At 38.5% G+C, this 19,007-nt stretch overlaps 4 protein-coding genes across 6 annotated transcripts; 1 reads left to right on the top strand and 3 right to left on the bottom strand.

The window, feature by feature from the left end:
* Positions 1-358: 358 nt before the first annotated feature.
* On the top strand, positions 359-1,051 carry LOC141844974 (protein H2A.7). The gene is made up of 2 exons (XM_074732964.1): positions 359-633; positions 718-1,051. Exons 1-2 carry the CDS (start codon positions 445-447, stop codon positions 928-930), a joined length of 402 nt encoding a protein of 133 aa, XP_074589065.1. The 5' UTR covers positions 359-444; the 3' UTR covers positions 931-1,051.
* A 5-nt stretch (positions 1,052-1,056) lies between these two features.
* LOC141844973 (uncharacterized) lies at positions 1,057-5,677 on the bottom strand. Its single transcript, XM_074732963.1, has 6 exons — positions 5,522-5,677; positions 3,916-4,474; positions 3,035-3,824; positions 2,746-2,951; positions 2,295-2,530; positions 1,057-2,022 (listed from the first exon to the last, which is right to left on the bottom strand). Exons 1-6 carry the CDS (start codon positions 5,675-5,677, stop codon positions 1,156-1,158), a joined length of 2,814 nt encoding a protein of 937 aa, XP_074589064.1. The 3' UTR covers positions 1,057-1,155.
* A 2,420-nt stretch (positions 5,678-8,097) lies between these two features.
* Positions 8,098-12,719, bottom strand: LOC141845039 (calcium/calmodulin-regulated receptor-like kinase 1). Of its 3 annotated transcripts, XM_074733050.1 has the most exons (8): positions 12,570-12,719; positions 11,420-11,797; positions 10,881-11,034; positions 10,676-10,802; positions 9,781-9,866; positions 9,620-9,691; positions 8,976-9,179; positions 8,098-8,650 (listed from the first exon to the last, which is right to left on the bottom strand). In XM_074733050.1, the coding sequence occupies exons 2-8, from the start codon at positions 11,740-11,742 to the stop codon at positions 8,312-8,314; spliced, it is 1,305 nt and encodes a 434-aa protein (XP_074589151.1). In that variant the 5' UTR covers positions 11,743-11,797; positions 12,570-12,719; the 3' UTR covers positions 8,098-8,311. The 3 variants fall into 3 exon arrangements, with proteins under 3 accessions (XP_074589151.1, XP_074589152.1, XP_074589153.1); XM_074733051.1 differs by lacking the exon at positions 9,620-9,691; XM_074733052.1 differs by lacking the exon at positions 12,570-12,719 and having other exon boundaries at positions 10,881-10,988; positions 11,420-11,571.
* Positions 12,720-14,812: 2,093 nt separating this feature from the next.
* LOC141845572 (organelle RRM domain-containing protein 2, mitochondrial-like) lies at positions 14,813-18,901 on the bottom strand. Its single transcript, XM_074733635.1, has 4 exons — positions 18,764-18,901; positions 15,360-15,428; positions 15,189-15,295; positions 14,813-14,950 (listed from the first exon to the last, which is right to left on the bottom strand). The coding sequence occupies exons 1-4, from the start codon at positions 18,876-18,878 to the stop codon at positions 14,843-14,845; spliced, it is 399 nt and encodes a 132-aa protein (XP_074589736.1). The 5' UTR covers positions 18,879-18,901; the 3' UTR covers positions 14,813-14,842.
* Between the last annotated feature and the right edge of the window lie 106 nt (positions 18,902-19,007).

The following is a 19,007-nucleotide window of genomic DNA, read 5'->3' as shown; positions in this document are numbered from 1 at the left end:
TGTAAATTTCTTGACATTGCAAAGGGGTGTTTATTTTAGAAATTTTGAAAACTATGAGACTTTATGCAGAAAATGATCAACACAAAAACACTTCGGCTAACGAAATCCGCTAAGAACAAACCGTTACACAATACCCAAAAACACCGATACGCTACATATTCAACGTAGCGATCCGATACGTGTTGTTAAGTGAATGATTAGTTAACGGGCATGATTCGACAATCTGACCGTTTAAACTATTACGATCCGACGGTCGAACATCGCGATCCGTGTGCTTGCATTTCGTTGGTCGACTCCGTCCTTTCGCTAGCCTATAAATAAGAATCGAAGGGAGGTCAACAATCAAAACCGAAATCCACCCTCGGGAACCAGACGAACCTCGGCTCTCGACTTCAGTAGTCCCTCGGTGAGTTCGAAGCCCTAATCGCCACCGTCGTCGTTGCCATGGCCGGAAGAGGGAAGGCAATCGGCTCCGCCGCGGCGAAGAAGGCCACGTCCAGGAGCAGCAAGGCCGGGCTCCAGTTCCCCGTCGGGAGAATCGCTCGATTCCTCAAGGCTGGTAAATACGCCGAGCGCGTCGGTGCGGGCGCCCCCGTTTACCTCGCCGCCGTCCTCGAGTACCTCGCCGCCGAGGTGTGTATTCGCCCTTTTCGCCTCGCGAAATAGGTTTTCGATCCTTCGTTCTAAGTGCTCGGCAAATCCTTTCTCCTTGATTAGGTCTTGGAGCTCGCTGGGAATGCCGCAAGAGATAACAAGAAAACCAGGATCGTGCCCAGGCACATCCAGCTCGCGGTGAGGAACGACGAGGAGCTCTCTAAGCTGTTGGGAGAAGTCACCATCGCGAGCGGCGGCGTGATGCCTAACATCCACAATCTCCTCCTCCCTAAAAAGGCTGGATCTTCCAAGGCGGCCGCCGGCGATGAAGACTGAAAGACCTTGTTTTTCTTTTTTGACCTTGTACCTCTAGGATTGTATCATCTGGAATTGTCTAAGATCAAGCACGATAGTGGGATTTTATCGATAAAGCGTCAAACTTTAGCATTTCTTGATACTGTCTAATCTCTGTTCTGGGCCAACGTACCACCTCCATCAAAATCTGTGTTCCTAAAGACGCATTACAAACAGGATATGTACAAATTGTAATATCTTTTCTTTTCAGTCATCTTCGTCTGAACTGGAACTGGAACTGGAACTTTCCACCCTTCGCTCTTTGATCACCGGAAACAATAGTTGTCGTGGATCAGGAGTAGGTGTCGTTCCCGGCGGGCGATCCTTAACCGAGGGCGGTGGCTTTGAGACTTTCTTTGCAGACTCCTTCACTTCCTTACAGATCTTGTCTACCATGCCCAGGAAATCCCGAACCGTAATGAACAACCGTACGCCTTCGTCTTTCGTAGCATTGCCATGAAAGTAATCTGTGGTGGTCTGCACCAGGGTTCTTATCCTTCTTTCTTCTCCTAATAAGAAGGTAATAGCAGCCTCGGCATGCTCCACGAAGCATTTGAGGGAGACGTGGAAGCCACTGTCCTCGTTCAGACTTTGCATGTCTTTGTTTAGGAATTCTTTTGTCTCTATCAGCTTGCGGCCGTAGTTGGCGACTGTGGTGGTCGTGGCGTCGATGTCGATTCCTGCTGCTTTCTTGACGTTCTCGAGCTCGCCCGGCAGACCTGAAACGATTTTAAGGCCTTCGGCCTGGAGACTGTCTTCGGTGTCCACTAGCATGTCTTCGGACAGATCGTCGGAGCCGAAGCTGAAGTTGTTCATGAAGGTTATGCTTCCGCTTTCTCTGGCCAGACGCGCGGCGCGTCTCCCTTCGGAGCGAATGGTCTCCTTGACGACGAAGTGCAACAGAGTGGTTTTCCCGTCGGCGCCCTTCACGTCTGCCAACTTCAACAAGGTGTCGAGCTTGAATGCCTGAGCGCCGCCGCGGTAGGTGCCGTCGTTCATACGGTTGCCAGTTTTGAGAACAGCTTCCAGGAGTTTCAGGAAGAGACGATTGCCTCTGAGTTCGGTGCAAGCTACCTGGAATGACAAGAAGGTTTACTGTCATAATTCAGTCTTAAATAACAAGATAGAGATTCATCCGGAGGAACATATCGACACGAAGAGAAAAAAAAAATCTACGATTACCTTTCAGTATGTCGAGAGCAGCAGATTTACACCATCAAGTTGCTAAAACTTGTATGATGAGTAAACCGATGAACAAAACAAGAAATAAACAGAGTTCTAAAGTTGATATGTAATGTGATATCTAGCATATGGTTACGGAAACGATTACAAAGATCAAGACTTGCCTCTAATGTCGCAAAAGCTTCTTTTACGATTGCGACATCCTCATGTAGAGAAGACATGAATAGCAAGGCATCCATCCTTTTATAAGTACAAGGAATATCAATCAAGTCTTTGAGAAATTGTTCTGCCGGTGCTAGGACGGCTAAATCACCAGTATACAGTCGAAGCTTCAGCTCTTCGTCAGTGGTAGGTTGCATTCTCAGCAATGCTTGAAGAAGAGCAGTAGGAAGTTCATTTCCTGTTGCAAGAAGATTGGCAAAGGGCCAAAATGTTAAAAAAGATTGAGTAGTGCTCCAATAATAGTTGCTGAAGGGCATGCATGTATGTATAGTAAGGAAAAGTAACAAGGGCATTATACAAATAGAAAAACACACAATTTCTAATATGCATGGTTGGAATGAAATACAAAAAACCAGTACAATGTTAGGTCTGTGGCTAAAGATCCAAACTTACCTTCCATGAGTGCTTCACGAACATCCTGGCTTTTCACGCTCAAAGCCTTTAATGATATTGCTAAATTCTGTGACTTCTTTGGCTCAAGAAGCTGAATAAGCTTAGGTGCAGCATCACGACCTTGTGACTCTTTCTTTTTTTCACCAAGGTTTTTAGCAGCAGCATTGTTGTAGCCAAATAATGATTCGATCATATCTTCATCGAACCTGTAATGAAATTAAATAAATTGTCATAGAAGGCCAGCTATTATTCAGATGATCAAAGCGCACAGTCAGAATAATAGACTTACTGGAACGATCCTCCTCTAATCTGAGACCAGACATTGGACTGAGAGTTTGCTTGAACTTTATCCCAAAAGAACGGCTTCAGCTTTGTTTTGGGACCATCGTTGTCACCATCAACGTCACCACGTTGGGGAGGACTTGGTACAAGATTTGTTGGCTTCTTGGTTCTTGAATTTCCAGTAAGTTGACGAGGAGGAAGAGCTGCCTTTGGTGGAGGTGGAGGCATCTGGGCACCAGGTTTTTGGTTTGGTGTTGGTGGCCGTGGGGCAGGTGGAGGTGGAGGTGCAGCTTTATTAGTAGGGGGTTTGATAGCAGGAGGAGGAGGAGGAGGAGGAGGAGGAGCCACAGGAGGAGGTGGCGAAGGAACATCAGCAGGTGGTGAAGGCATAACAGCGGATGAAGTAGAAGGAACAGCAGCAGGCATAGGGAGTGGGACAACAATAGATGGAATATAAGGAACAGCAGCAGGCACAGGACGTGGGAGAACAGCAGATGGAGTAGAAGGAACAGCAGGAGGCAAAGGAAGGGGGACTCCAGGAGGTGGATTAGTAGGAGTAATAGAAGGAATAGGTGACCTTCCAGGAGGAAGAGGAAGCAATATTCTTGCTTCGGAGCCATCATTGAGCGCAAAAGATGGAGCATTTGACACTATATCAGATGATGAAGTAGCCCTGAGGTCGACATCTCCAGAGAAAGCATGGCAATTCTGGTTAAATCCACTGTTTTGTTGCATGCCTGCAAGCTTTTCTGTATGATGACTGGAACCATAATGCCCAAATGACGCATCTGATGATCCTGGAAATACGTGATTTAAAACTCTCAAAATTAGCAGTGCATCTCATAGTCTGGTTAATTATGTTCATAAGAAAGTGAAACAATTTCATACCTGAAGCATTACTTAAGCTTAGATGCAATAGGGGCCTTTCATCTCTCCCGCTCATTGAGTAGCGACGTCGTCTGCAAAATTTCCAGTAACAACAAAATACACATAGGAGGAGAAGAGATGTCCCGATTGATGATAGAACTACAGCATCAATAATTAATCTTGTTTCCTCTTCCTCGCGTGAGGGTGCAGTCTTGGCAACACTTTTATGTGATGTAGATTTTATTGGTGTTCCTGTTGCTTGGTGTTTACGAGAGATCAGAGGGATCTGAACAGGTGGTGCTTGTTGTTCGCCTTTGAAATTAGGCGACGCAGCTGGAGTAGAACGACCACCATCTGGGGAGAAGGTTGGTGCAACGCTTGGAGACTTGTTTGCTAAATGTCTTCTTTGAACATGATGCTGATTAATTACCAATTCTAGGCACTCCATGCACATGGTATCCTGTCTATAATCCTCTTTAGAAAGATGCATATGAAATCCTTTCCTAACGAGACACTCAGTAATCGCACTCTTTATTTCTGGGAAGAGAAGCATCACAACTTCGTGACCATACATCCTAACCTGCACAGTGTAGAAAACATAATAAAGAAGTTCTTGAAGTCGACCATAGATTGAAATTTAATAATTAAGTAAATTTGCAGAAAGCAAATCAATCATCTGAGAGGAACACAGCAACACTGGTGGTTCATCAGGAAGTCAGAAGAAAGGGCTACCTTCATGTTTTGTGTGAATTATCATAGTTTGGCATCGCAAGACCAACTGACATGGAAACATCTATTTAAAGTCTTCGAAATTGAAAAGAGGAGGAAAAAAGATGGTTGGTCTCATGGTGCAAGATTTGTTAAGCTGCCTACAAACTAAGTCATATAATCTTTTGCTTGAAAAGTTTAAAACAATGAAGATACAGTCAATCAGTATTAAGTATTAAGTATTCTTATTTATTCAATAGTCTCAATTAGAAATAACAATGTTTAATAACTACAGAATGAAAAGAAAATCATGTTGACCTTTCTTCATTTATTATCAATAGAATGCTATGTAAATGTTAAATGCATCATTTTCCTCTCCTACCAAATAGCATTCATAGATTTTAAGCTTCCAGAAATTATCACTGTGTTTTGTTTGCCAAATAAGCTTTTGATATTATAAGATTTGAAAGCTGAATCTTTTTATCCCCTCAAATTCTTATTTTCGCATAACATCAAAATTTGCAAAAGTTTGTTCTCCCAAACTAAGTAAAAGGTACTAGGAAATTAGCAGACCAGAGAACTCTCGATGTCATATCATGTAGAAACCTAAATTCTTCACGAATGAATTTACTTGGCAGGCATGAAAGCAAACATCATATCGACTAATAATGATTTTTGATGTCTTCAATTAGCTGGTTTCCTTAACTAGCAAGGCCAATGAGCACCCTTTTAGAAAGAATCCACATTTTAAAGATTGACAATAAGTTGCAGAACAAATACTTTCTATGAAGCCGGATCAAATAATTCATTTATCCTGAAACTTGAGCAAAGAAATTAAACGAGTCTACTCACAGATGCTTGCGGTTGTAGGACAAACTTGAAAAGAAAATTCAATGGAAGAATGTAAAGAATCCCATACCGCGCACTCATCCAGCATAGAAGAATCTATCAGCTTAGAATTTCCCAATCCGAATGATAGGTTCCCGGCCCCTGTCCTCCCACCAGATCCGCACATCGGCAAAGTAAGGACCAAACTCAGACAAACGATAAAAATCACAAAGTTCTTCACATCCATCGTCCCGCGGATCAATCTTGCGCCCAAATTCCTCCGATTTCATTGCATCTGCAGCTCGACCTCCGCATCAAATCAGCTCCCAAAACAAAACCACCATCAAATTCCACCCCGTCTCATCCAATGAGGGCGAGGACAGACGATTTCCTCATCCACCTCCGGGATGCAAATCGGAGTCATTCAAGCAAGCTCTCGAAGCGCCAAAAATCCCGGAAAACATCGAGAGAAGAAAAAACAACAACAACAAAAGAAGCGCAGATTCGTTCCGCCTTCCTCTTCGTGCCGATGCGACCTGGTGGGGATGCTGGCAGCGGGAAGCAGGAGGTGGAGAATCCGACGGACCTAGGGTTTGGTGCTCCGGGGGCGACGGGGAGGCGGAGGAGGAGGAAGAGGAGGCGAAAATCTGGGAACTTTTTGAAATTAATGTTTGAATTTTTAGCTGCCGGCGTGCGGAGGGGATGGAATCATTGAGATGGGATTCGCTGCAACGTTACGCCGAACGCTTTTCTTGCAAGGCGTCTATCTGACCTGCACGCCGGACATCGTGGAGCTGGATTCTCCAGCTGTCGCACGGGAATTGGGCCTGTAAGCTACTGTTGCACTTGACCGACCTGAGGCAGATCGGGGTGTGGCTTTAACGAGCTTGCTTAATTAAGAAAATGTTAAATTTGGAACAAAAATTATCTAAAAGAATTATTGTGATAATGATGCTATTAAATAATAAGTTAGAGATTTTTTTATTTTTTTTTTAAAACTAATAGAGAGAATATGTTTGATATGATTATAATTCTCAATATAAATGTTAATTTCTATAAAAAATTTCTTGAAATTCTTTAATTTTTTAGAAATGTTGTAAGCTTGTTTTTTTTTTTAAAAAATTATTAACGATAGAGTAATAATTATTATATAATATATATGGAAATTGTGTCTCGTTTAAAGTTACTTATTTTCATCTTTATAATTTTTAATTATTAGTATAGAAATATATTATAGTACTCTAATTTTATATTTTAATCCTCTTTTCCATGCGTATCATTCGTAATAATATTATAATATTTTATAATACTTATTTGGCAAAGTTCAAAAAGGGCGGTTTTTTTGGTCGGTCGACAGAGAGCGTTTAGCATTTAGGGCAAAGATTTACTTTAATTTTGTATGATAGGGCAGTTCGTATGTTATGTATAATTACTCAATTATTTTTTATTATATTATTATTAGTATTATTATTATTATTATTATTATATTTTTTATTTAAATTTTAAATTGATCGGGCGGGTTATAGCAGCTACAATTTGTAGTTGCTACATAGTTGTAGTACCTATGATTTTGTAACTGCTACAACTGAACTATCATACAATTGTAGCAGTTACAATTTTATAACTGCTATATACATGTAATAATTATGAAATCGTAATTGTTATAATTATCAATGTTTTAGTAAATTTTAAGAAATTATAACATTTATTTCGGATTGAAGCACGAAACATATAATATATCACGGGCGGCTGGAGAAGACGATGTTCTTGTAGGACTTCAAAGAGGAGAAAGAAGGGTTAGAATGAAGGTCAGGGGTGCTCTACCCTAGCCACTCCGACATCCAAGTCAGTCCACAAGCTGGAGATGGAGAAGAAAAAGAAGAGCGAATGCAGAAAGTGGAGAATATCTATCTATGTGTGCGTACTTGCACCCACGAGAAGCGGGATTATTATATGGAGTCCTAAGAGGAGATTTCCCATCGACGGTAAAGGAAAGATCTCATGATCATGATAGTTGAGGGTCCCATCACCCATGCTTAGTATGGTACCAGGCCACACCGGATTAATGGGGTAGGTGTCTAGGTGATGACCATTGAATACTTTACCGTTCCACGTGTCATTTAGGTGGCGGTCCGACAAGATGAGTGAGAGAGGTAGTGATGATCGAGTGGGACTAATTGGGCAAGAGTGCGAACTCGACGAGACTGAGGAGTCGACCTCTATCTTGGGGGGATCACGGAGTCAATGGGGCATAGAACTGATCAAGCACGGAACTAGTTACGAAGTTGGGCACGAAGCCAATTGCGAAGTCGGGCACAGAGCTAATCTGGCATGAAGCCAATTGCGAAGTCAGGCACTGAGTCAGTCGGGTGTGGAGCCAATTGCGGAGTCTGACATTGAGTCGATTGGGCATGGAGCTAATTGCAGAGTCAGGCATTAAGTCGGTCAGACGTGTAGTCAATCGAGCATGGAGCTAATTGCGGAGTCAGCATTAAGTCGGACACTAAGTCAGTCAATATCCGACATGTTATACCCACTTAACCAGATCTTGACTTTCTTGATCAGACTATATCAACCCATAACATTGAATAATACGTCAATAATTGCTCAGCAAAATCTAGAGACTAGGAAGATAAATTTGTTACCAATCAATCACTCACAAGATGATTCAACTGAAAACTTCATCTCCCTCCATTTTTATGACCACTTTTCAGTGCACAAACCCCTATCGTACAAAGGAATGGGAATTCCTGAACACACCTCAAGATTTAAACAAAAAAAAAATCATCATATGAATCTAACACACTTATTTTACAAAACTATGAATCCAATAAATTGGTTAACAAATGAAGAACAGGGAATGAAGCACATTGGTTTTAGATCAAACATCTGGCAGATCTGATACACTGCCGATCGACTCCGCTCTATTGTGTTCAGATACAACACTCTGATGTTCTGACGGCTCTATGTCCAGAGATTCTTCTTCCTCTTCGGTGAGGGGCAACGATCTCCTTGCATGGTGCTTTCTGTGCCTGGTTCTCAAGATCTGAGATAGTGCTTGGACTGCATCTCTCATGGACGGTCGTTTTCTGGAGAGTCGATGGATGCATTTATATGCAAGAGCTGCTACATCATTGACTTCTGCTATGTCGAACACACCGACTAGTCGAGGATCTGCAATTTCCTCCCATCTGACTTTTCCATCGGCATTTATCGCAGCCTAATCCACAGCCAAACAGTGAGCATTTTGATCATGATAAGAATAGACTAAGAGGAGGATCACATGAAATGATCTATAAAGGTTTATCGGTTTTTTTGGCAAACTGTGTCCTAGTTGGTTTCTTCTGTATCATTAGGCATTCGTTGGGATTACAAAATTTGCGACGACTATTTAGTTTCCTAAAGTGAAGGATGTGAAAGTTAGCTCGATATGCTAGTTACTATTTCTCATGGTAGAAGTAGAATTAACTAAACTTATTCAAATGAAGGATGTGAATGTTTAGCCGCGTAAATTAACATGTGTAAACAAGGATAGAGACACTCACAAGTTCAACATATTCCATTAAGCCCTGTTGTGGATTCCGCGCTGCAATCAACTCGAATAGCAGAACCCCAAAGCTATAAACATCACTCTTCTTTGTGAATGATCTTGATGATACATACTGGGGATCAAGATACCCAAGAGTTCCTCTGATATTAGATGCCTGACGGCTAACCATTTCTTCTCGTGATAGCCCAAAGTCTGCAACCTGGTTGACAAAGAGTTCTTTCAGTTTGCATGTAAATTTGACAAACTATGTAGTAATCAAAGACAATAAGTGGATGCTCCAACAGAATCAACCATTGAAGGAAAAGTTTTTTCGAAGAATTTTTTCTTCTTCAAAATTCGAGAAGATTTGACATGATGACAAACATGCAACCCCTCCAAATCCAACAATTTGTTGCTTTTATAGCCAGATCACTTATTTTTTCAGGTCTTAATCCATGTCAACAGTCCATCAGTGTGTTAAAATTTAGATGCTAAAGGTACAAATCAATAAGTACCTAATATTATTAATTACATCAGTGACGTCCCTTCGTGAAATAAGAGATTAGAGTTCAAATGAAGGTAAAATTTAACAAGTTTTCTAAGTTTTAAACCTGAAGAAAAACATTTGCATGAGAGCTGACTTATTTGACTCAGACATACCCTAGCTCTCATGGAGTGGTCTAACAATATGTTTGCAGACTTGATGTCGCGGTGAGTTACAGGTGGAACTGCCTGCATGAATGAAGAACCCAAAATGCTTTTTCACTTTTTTATACAAAAATATAATAAATTTTTGAAAAAACTCAAAACAAATTTCTTACACCATCATGAAGATACTCTAAACCTCTTGCAACACCTAGAGCTATATTAACCCTCAAATCCCAGCTCAATACTTGATACTTTTCACCTGCACCCGATACATAAGTTAGAAGCAACTTCCTGCAAGTAAAAAGGTAGAAACAGTTCGACATTGAAGATTGTTAAGGATCTAAAGCGCACTAGAATTCTTAATATGCTTCTTGAGGTGGACAAACTGTACCAGGTTGAGAGAATTTCATTGCAAGAGTAACATAAATCATCAAAGTTTAGATAATCATCAAGGACTATATCTCATAATTGTCAGATTATTTCAAAGCAATTCTGCCTATATTTCATATGAGACATTCAGTTAAACAAGATATATAAATATTCTGATGCAATTCAGTTCGACCATATAACATGCATAGGATTAATTGACAATTATTTCTCTTTCCATATCCCTAAACAACAAAATGTCGTGCATGAAGACGAGACTTTGAAATGGAAAATTATTTACTCGTTAGCAACTAAATTTTCATCTGCAGCTACTACGCACATCTGCCTTGTTATCTACCGCTTAAAATCGCATGCAATCCAAACCAATCTAAGATGAGGCGATATTGCTCATATTTTATACTTAAACCTCAATATGTCCTTAAATGATGAAAGGAAAACCATGGTACACCAGAAGTAGAGAGAACTTAAATAATATACAATATCTAAAGCACCATCTACTATTGTATTGATATAAATATATAGGCTTTGAGGTGAATGTAAATTCTCATTTTGAACTTTCGTTGATTATAGGAAACCAATGAGTAACAGAAGCATAAAAGATATGATGTCGTGAATCTCATCATTCTACCAAAGAAAATAATATATAAATGTAACAAGTATCTGAGAAGTGATCAGACATACTGTACAGATGAGAAGCTAGGCTGCCATTAGTCATGTAAACATATATCAACATATGCTGGCCCTTTTCAGAACAATATCCAACCAAATTGACAAGATTTCGGTGATGCAATCTCCCAAGAAGTAGTACCTGAAAAGGATGAAACAGTGAACTCCTCTTCCATCCCAATCTAGAGTAAAGATATTAGTGCTAAATGATGGATTTTACCTCAGTTTGAAATTCCTTCTCGCCTTGCTTGGAGTTCGTAGCAAGCACTTTAACTGCAAGTGTCTCACCAGTGGGCATCTGAGCTTTATAAACAGGACCAAATGCTCCCTGACCAATCAATGTTTTAAAGTTACTAGTAGCCTTTTGCAAATCCCTGGGAATAGAATAAAAAGCTATTTTACATTACCAAAGAAAATACAACATGGATCTAAGGCATATTGTAAACTCACATATTACAAAACAAAACATGAAATAGTTGCATTAAAGAATTACATGCAGAAACAAATAAATGTTTCTTTCAAGATCTTTCAAGAGCCTGCTTTAGTAATGAAATCAACAGCTACAAGGCACAGTTATTCATTAACATATATGATTCATCAATCTAAACAATAAATTAAAATCAGATGGTCACCATATTCATCAATATCTTAAAGATAAGATGGAAGGATTTTTCTTTTTACATAAAACAATGAAGATTAGAGGGTCAAGTATGCATATTCATCAGTATTTTGAAGTCGTTTAGGTGGATTTGTTCATACTTGTATGAAAATTTGGGCACTCCAGAAACTGACACCAGATTCTTCCTTTTGGTTCCTTCGGCCCATAAGGCAGGACTGCCTTCTTCAAGGTCGGTGTGGTTGGGTGACTCTTGATCCATGGTAGAGTGTGATTGTGTTGAACCAACATCAATTCCATTGGTGCGCATGGGAACAGTTGATGCCCTCCTCGAGCTGGTTATCCTTATCCGAGCACGCTTCTTTTGGAGTCTAATACAGAGAAGAGCACCTATAGCCAGGAGCACCCCAATCACCACTCCTACTGTCACCCCTAAAATCAGCCCCCATGATGGAACATCATTCATCTCCTCAATACACCTCTGATTCTAGCAGCAGACTGTAATCCAATCCATAAATCTCCTGCAAGACAAATCCTGACTTTAATTTCATCAAATAGAACCAATTAAATATATTAAGTACCAAGGCCGAGCTAATCTGTACCAATCAAATCCCACTAAGCTAAAGATAAAGATAAAAAGGCAGAGAACTAAGGGTTGTGCCATGGACATAACAATTCTAAACTGAACACTGATTCATCAAAGTCAACATCAGTTGGCAAGAAAAATGGCAGTATTAGATTACTGTGCCACGGATGTCATGTGAACGTTCAAAGAAAACAATATTGGCAACTGAAATAGTTCAAAGTCAAACCCCCAATTAGAATTATCCCTGGGAAAAAAAACCTGGAACCAGACAAAAAAAATAAACTTTGTAATTTCCATTCAAACTAAACTTACGATAATAGAATCAAAGGAGAAGATTATAAAACTATGTCCTTTGCCATTACCATACATGAGGACACAAAACATTGAAACCAGAATCTAAGAAATCAACAAGCCAGGGAAGTGAAAAAGGAGCTTTGTTCAGCATACCAGTCACTATTAAGACCTAAAATAGAAAGTAGCAGTTTTCCTCTAAAAATAAAACGAACCAGCCATACGATCTTCCAAAAAAGGTTACGAGAATGAACCAGCCAAAAAAATTAGCTTCTTTTTGTTTCAAAAGATTACTAAACCAAGGATCGAGCTTCAAGCAAACCCCGATTCCTCAGGTGGACTAGGGCAAAAGCAACGTCGAAAAAAGGTAAACAATCGATTCATAAAGGCACATCCGTCCGGAGCAACGATCTAACCTGTTTGTGCTAAACGAAACCGCCGTGATGACGGATCGAGCAGAGCAATCGGAGAGTTATGCCACGGATCTCATCGAAGATAGTCGCATTTCATAGAGAAAGACACCGAAGCCACGAGCTGCGAAGACTAACTAACCCATTATGTTTTCCCCCTTTAATAAAAAGTTCAAATCTTATTAAAAGAAGAAGAAGAAGAAGAAGGCGATGCTTGACACGGCGCCGCCTCAGTCGATCGCGCCAAGCAGGTCAAATAAATTGTAACTGACCTACAAATGTACCCCGCCAATTACTGGAGGAAGATTGACGTTCCGCTCCACGGAATATATAAAAGAAAGTAATCGAAGTGATTTATTTCAAATGGAAAATATGGAGACATATATTATTTAAGATTTTTGAATTTGAGTCTTTTTAATAATAAATAAAATTTTTATTGAAGAGATTTATTGACTGAGGTGTTGTCTCGATGGTGAGATCTCTTATCAACATAGTAAAATTGTGCATCCAAAAAATTTCTTAAAGGGGTTTTCTAACTATGAGATCGTTTCGACGGTAGTATCGGTCACTGTAAAAAGTTTACCTAGACAATTTTTATCGTCGGAGTATAGCTGAGTTAGTTACGCCAGAACAGAATTGCAGAAGTGAATAAAGGTTCGAATCTCGACAAAGCTGAGACAATGTCCTCCTCTGTCATGGTCAATTGCAGCTTCTTGATTTACCTAATCACAAATGGTTGTGGGGCCGCTGGGAGCGGCGGATTCTATATTTTGTAAAAGGAAAGCAAATAGCTCCGAGGCATAGTTGAATTGGTTACGATGGAACAGATTTATTGAAATGAGCAAGGGTCTAATCTCGACGAAGCCGAAGTAATGTCCTCCTCTATCGTGGTTAACTACAACTTTTTGATTTACCTCCTCAGATATGGTCGTGAGATCGACCTTGTGGGACCGTTGGAATGACGGATTCTACCTTTTGCTGAAGAAGGTATAATTGAGTTGATTATGATGAAACAGACTTATTGAAATAAGCAAGAGTTGAATCTCAACGTAACTTAGACAATGTCCTCCCTGTCGTGGTCAACTACAGCTTTCCGATTTATCTCCTCACAGATGATCATAAAATCGATCGTGTGAGGTTGTTGAGGTGACGAACTCCACATTTTATTGAAGGGAAGCAGATAAACAAGCTCCCAAGACATGATTACTATGGGGTAGACTTTGAAGTAGACAAGAGTAGAATATCAACGAAATCGAGATAATGTCCTCTCCATAATAGTCAATTGCAATTTCTCAACTTACCTAGTTTCTCAACTTACCTCCTCACAAATAATCATGCGATCGATAGTGTGGGATCGCTGGGATGATGGATTCTACCTTGTGCTGAAAAAGGAAAGTAGATAGACATACTTGCTAAAGTGGTTAAGGATCGAATTTTGACGAAACCGAGGTAATACCTTTCCCATAATAATTAATTATAATTTCTTAATTTATCTTCTTATATATATGATCGTGAAATCGATTATGGGAGATCGTTGAGATGACAGATTTAAAGAAACAGGTAAACTCTGAAGGGCACGTGTAGATTTCGTGTTTGGATCCTCTTCTGCACAGACAGGGAGAGGTGGTGGATCAGCACGCCGCCAGGAGAATGCGGCGGCCAACTTTCTCGAAACGGAAAGGATTAGTGATGAACGACATAATAATAATAATATTAATTAATTAATTAATTAATTAAGATGTTTAAAAATCGACCTTCAATTTTTTAAAAAATATTCATCCTTATCGACATTCAAATCTCAATCGATTTACTTATCCAATGAGTGGATAAGGATGCAAAAAGATCTATAATTATAAAAGCTTATATTAATTCATGTTACAAAACTACTACGTGTCTTATTCAATTAGGAAGATGGAAGAAGACAGGTATTAATGGTTATTATTTGCAAATTACTAAATCTATTTCATAAAATAACAATTCAGTATTAATTGTTTGAATGTTATTAAATAAGTTTTGGCAACTAAAAATTGAGAATCAATGTTAAATTTTCCACATAACAAATCTTTATATGTAAATACAACATCTCAACCACATCAAATAGATAAAAACAAAAGATCTTTGTAAACTAGAGCCTCAACAATGTCCATCTATAATTGATTAAGTTCTCATCCTTTATGGCAATCATTGCACATAGGTAGGATAAGATGATCAATCTGTAATTTTAAGCTGTGGTGGTACAGTAAATCTTAAACTGATACCATAATACAAGAACTCGAGCTCTACTGATGATTAAATGGTGGTTCTGAAGTTTGGGGTGGTGAGGCTTGTCCTGATGGTGGTGGTCTTGGTCTTGCATACTCGGCGAAAATAACCCAGCCATCGAGAAACTGAACTCAAATTGACAATTGTAAGAAAAATAAGGATGACGGGAACAAAAACAAGAGCTGAGCTGATGTAAAGAAGGAACTTTCAAGCTTCAAGTATTTACTTTAAATTGCAATATAAGTGTTCTTCAATTCTTTCAGTGAAAAGAATTAGTTCTGTATTTGTAATTTTCTCTGTTTGGAATTGCGAATCTGGAATAACTATATAGATGAAATGCGAGATAAAACGTGCCGAACTAACCTTGCCATCCATTCCTTTTATACCTTCTGCTGCTTCTTCCAAGGATGCATACCTTACAAATCCAAAACCTTTAGAATAGCCTGATATGCGATCAGTCACAACCCTAGCTGTGGATATACAATTTTTAGCATCTTGCAAACATATTTTCAAGAAAAATTTGGAAGAAAATACCATAGACAACTTGTCCAAATTTTGAAAAAGCTTCCCTCAGTCCTTCAGATGTTGTTCGCTTGCTGAGTCCTGAAAACAAGACACTAGCTAATGATATCTTGTATAAAGAATTTGGGCCGGAGAAATTAAACAAATACAAATAAAACTTAATGCACACTAAGGTTGAGCCAAGCATAGACTTTACAAGAAGAAACAAAGTGGAATGTGATGCAACTACAAATACCCAGACGTTCATATGGATACATTATTTGTTGATCAAAAGACATTTTATCTTCCCATATATTTGACAGATATCCTAGGCTTATGTTTGATACTCCCAAACCCTGGTGGCTAAATCATAATCCCAGGGGAGCAACTCAAGAACAATGTGTCTTCATATGTTTAAATAAACGTTTAATATCTTGATGGACAGAATCTTCACTCGCCAAGTGATCAAGAAACTTATCAACAAACAAGCTCCTTCTAGAAGCTAACAATATATTGAAATGGAAGCTTTAAATTCAGATGAGATAGTCTTGAGGATAGCAAGCTCCTGCTAAAAGCTATTAATATGAATGAGAGATTTGCATGGAATTTGAAATTCAGATGGAAAGGCAGGCAAATCCTTCTGAGCATGAGTCAAATTCAAGTTAATGAAATTTTTGTTTAGCAAATTAAGTTCACACTCAGATATTCCACCAAGCTTGGAATCTATTCAACTAAGAATGCAGTTGAAGATAAAAAAGGAAATATAGACATCTCAAGAGTGACGCAACTCTTCGGTGGATCCGCCACCTTAGCGGCCCCACACGGTCGGCCCCACGACCATCTGTGAGGAGATAAATCGATGACTCTACGCAACTCAATTATATAAATTGGTGACACGAATTGACCCATTTACAAACTAAATTTTTTTAAAAACTTTAATAACCTTTTATGTTACAATCCTTAATTCTTTAGGGAGTTTAACTAATCCTAACACTATATATTTATTTTTAAAATATATATATAATTAAATTTTATATCATTTTATATGGACTCGAATGACACATACCGCTTATGACACGATTAAGATGACACAAATTCTTACTCTTAATTTTGACTTGATACAAAATGGGCCGTGCAAACTAGTCCTTAACTAAAATTGGGACCGATCACACACAAGACATAATCTCAGATACTCAACTCAATTTGGAAAGATCCTTCAGTCAAGTGTGGAGCACATACCAACTTAAATTTTATCCTTTTTAACAAATATCACTACACATTAGACAACTTCTTTTCAACAACCAAACTATTGTGAGCTTCTTATCACAGTGTCAACCTCTACTTCATTTTGCAGTGACATCTCACTCTTCTCCATCTTATCTTCTTTTCTGGCTTTGTTTTGGCAGATTGTGTAGAGTCCCTAGCTGCTAGAATATGTTGTTACAATGCCTATTCATCTCCCTTCCTCTCTGATCTTCCAATCGAAGTACTAATATCTCAAATGCCTAATATCCAAAACATCTGAAAACATGGTCATTTTCTTTCCTTCTAGTTATACTTTCTAATGTTTTGTATGCTTAAGCACTTGCCTTTGTGTTTGTGAATCACCTGATATTTGCTTTGAGACGATCAATGATAGCAACTTATATTCAATGAGTATCAGTGTTTTCACTTTATTTTTAGACAATGACTGGATTTTATTCAAAGTAACAAAAAGGCTTGTGCAAATATTATGCAATCAACCCACTGCATAGTGGCAGCATGTGCAAAGGTATGCGGCCAGTATTAGAAATATTTTTTTAGAAATGCATTTATACTGATAAAATTGACAATAATACACAATCAAGATCATTAACTAATGGAATCTAATTTATACTTTGAATTAGAAACAAATAAATGGGATAATCATAAAATATCACACATGAAATTTAACATTCAATATCAATCAAAGGAATGATATATATAAATAACATGCACCATCAAACTATATGTAATGTTGTCTCATCTAGCAATAAATTCCATTTTTTTCTTTTTCATTTCAATATATTTATTGATTATATATATATATATATCACAAGCATATGTGTGCATGCACCAATATTATATAAATTGATAGAAATATTATTAAAATTGACAGCCATGTGTATAGTTCACTACTGTGCACTAATGGTCCTTCCGTTTACTATCTATTTTCTTGTAAACCCTCTTACTATTAAATTAAATTAAATTTATCACTATCATTATATCAAAATCAATTGGCATATATATGTCACAATCAAGAGCTGCTCAATTAAGCTATTTGTGATGAAGTTTCATGTTCTCTTTCAGCTTCACTTTCTTTTTTGACTTTGCAATATTTGAGTATGTTATGGTTTTGCTGAATTCTGATATAATTTTAATGCAACTTATAATTAAAGCACTTAGCTAGGTGATGCTACTATTATTTATTTAATAACTCTTTTGATATAATTCCATTCAATTATTTGAAGATATCTTTTATAACTTGGTTTCAAACTCGAGAAGTTGTCTTATAAAACTCTGTCAAAATGTTTTAAACTACTATTACCTAATAGAAATAATATTTAAAGCCTTGTATTTAAGCTAACAATTACAAGTTACAAGTTACCTAATAGAGTAGCTTAGGATTTTAACTCAACTTGGTGTTTAAACTATGATCTTAAAATTGTAGGCTTTAACCATTTTGTTTCCAGTTCATAGATGCTTGTCCTAGCCTATGTGTAAAACATTCATTCTAGATTGAATTTTAATGGAACTAAAGTTCACATCAAGCATTAAAAAACTGACAAAACTATTAAATTTATTGCACTGACTAAAATATTCTACTCTCTAGATTATGGAAGTCTTATCTACTTATAAACTTGCTTATGAGCCTACAAATGATGCTATAGAAACACACACACATATATAAGGTGATTGATGAGGTTATAACTCAAATTCTACATAAATCTCTGTGATTATATGAACTCATTATAATCACACAATAGAAGGTCTTGAATGAACTCAAATAATCTTCTATCAAGATTAGTCCCAAGTGACTTATAAGTAGTTGAACAATCTGCGGTTATACTCCCAATCTTTCAAAGTTCATTCAATATTAAAATATCCACTAAAATCTAGCTTTCACAATAACCAAACATAAAACCTAACTAAACCCTAGATTCCTTAAAGCTCTTCTGGCCCTTCTCAAAACAATGTAATAAATATTATGCATATATTAACGTCGATAGATCGGACTAAGAACTTGAGAAACTTAAACAAAAATCAGGCCTTTTCTTAATGACGCGTTTTACCATGGCTACTCCAGCCAAAAGCCCCACTTTTCATCAGCAAATTCCGTAAAAAGAAGTTGAAAGGGAAAAAAAACACGAAACAGATAGGAACTGAAAACCCAAGAGGCGAAAAGGAAGGCCACTCGCCTGAGACGAATAGGTTGGTCGAGGGCTCCGCGGGCGGAGGGACAGCAGCGGTAGGCGGAGGAGAGAAAGCGGAGATGGAGAAGAGGCGTCGGAATCCAGAACGCAACGCCGCCATCACTCGCCGCTCTCAAACGCCCGATGCCAATTCGGAGAGACGCTTGGCCGCCCACCGGCAAAACTTATATAGCGAGGGTATCAGGGGGAAATCGGATCCAATAAAAACCGAATTCAATCCGACCCGATC

The sequence above is a fragment of the Curcuma longa genome, chromosome 14 (genome assembly GCF_044706935.1).
Source record: "Curcuma longa cultivar G26 ecotype Majalengka, Jawa Barat chromosome 14, ITB_CL_G26_1.1, whole genome shotgun sequence".
In the NCBI taxonomy this organism is placed as follows: Eukaryota; Viridiplantae; Streptophyta; class Magnoliopsida; order Zingiberales; family Zingiberaceae; genus Curcuma; species Curcuma longa.
This window is presented reverse-complemented; position numbering and strand designations above follow the sequence as displayed.

Bases quoted from the DNA above. Each gene is read 5' to 3' on its own strand.
- LOC141844974 (XM_074732964.1), top strand. From the start codon at position 445: ATGGCCGGAAGAGGGAAGGCAATCGGCTCCGCCGCGGCGAAGAAGGCC. The intron at 634-717 runs GTGTGTATTCGC...CTCCTTGATTAG, and splicing joins TCGAGTACCTCGCCGCCGAG to GTCTTGGAGCTCGCTGGGAA.
- LOC141844973 (XM_074732963.1), bottom strand. From the start codon at position 5,677: ATGGATGTGAAGAACTTTGTGATTTTTATCGTTTGTCTGAGTTTGGTC. The intron at 4,475-5,521 runs GTATGGGATTCT...TACACTGTGCAG, and splicing joins CTATGCTGGATGAGTGCGCG to GTTAGGATGTATGGTCACGA. The intron at 2,531-2,745 runs GTAAGTTTGGAT...TTCTTGCAACAG, and splicing joins TCGTGAAGCACTCATGGAAG to GAAATGAACTTCCTACTGCT.
- LOC141845039 (XM_074733050.1), bottom strand. From the start codon at position 11,742: ATGAATGATGTTCCATCATGGGGGCTGATTTTAGGGGTGACAGTAGGA. The intron at 9,867-10,675 runs GTATGTCTGATC...TATCGGGTGCAG, and splicing joins CCTAGCTTCTCATCTGTACA to GTGAAAAGTATCAAGTATTG. The intron at 9,180-9,619 runs GTATGTCTGAGT...TTTGTCAACCAG, and splicing joins ACCACTCCATGAGAGCTAGG to GTTGCAGACTTTGGGCTATC.
- LOC141845572 (XM_074733635.1), bottom strand. From the start codon at position 18,878: ATGGCGGCGTTGCGTTCTGGATTCCGACGCCTCTTCTCCATCTCCGCT. The intron at 15,429-18,763 runs GCGAGTGGCCTT...TCTTGTTTTCAG, and splicing joins GACCAACCTATTCGTCTCAG to GACTCAGCAAGCGAACAACA. The intron at 14,951-15,188 runs GTTAGTTCGGCA...ATTTGAGTTCAG, and splicing joins TAAAAGGAATGGATGGCAAG to TTTCTCGATGGCTGGGTTAT.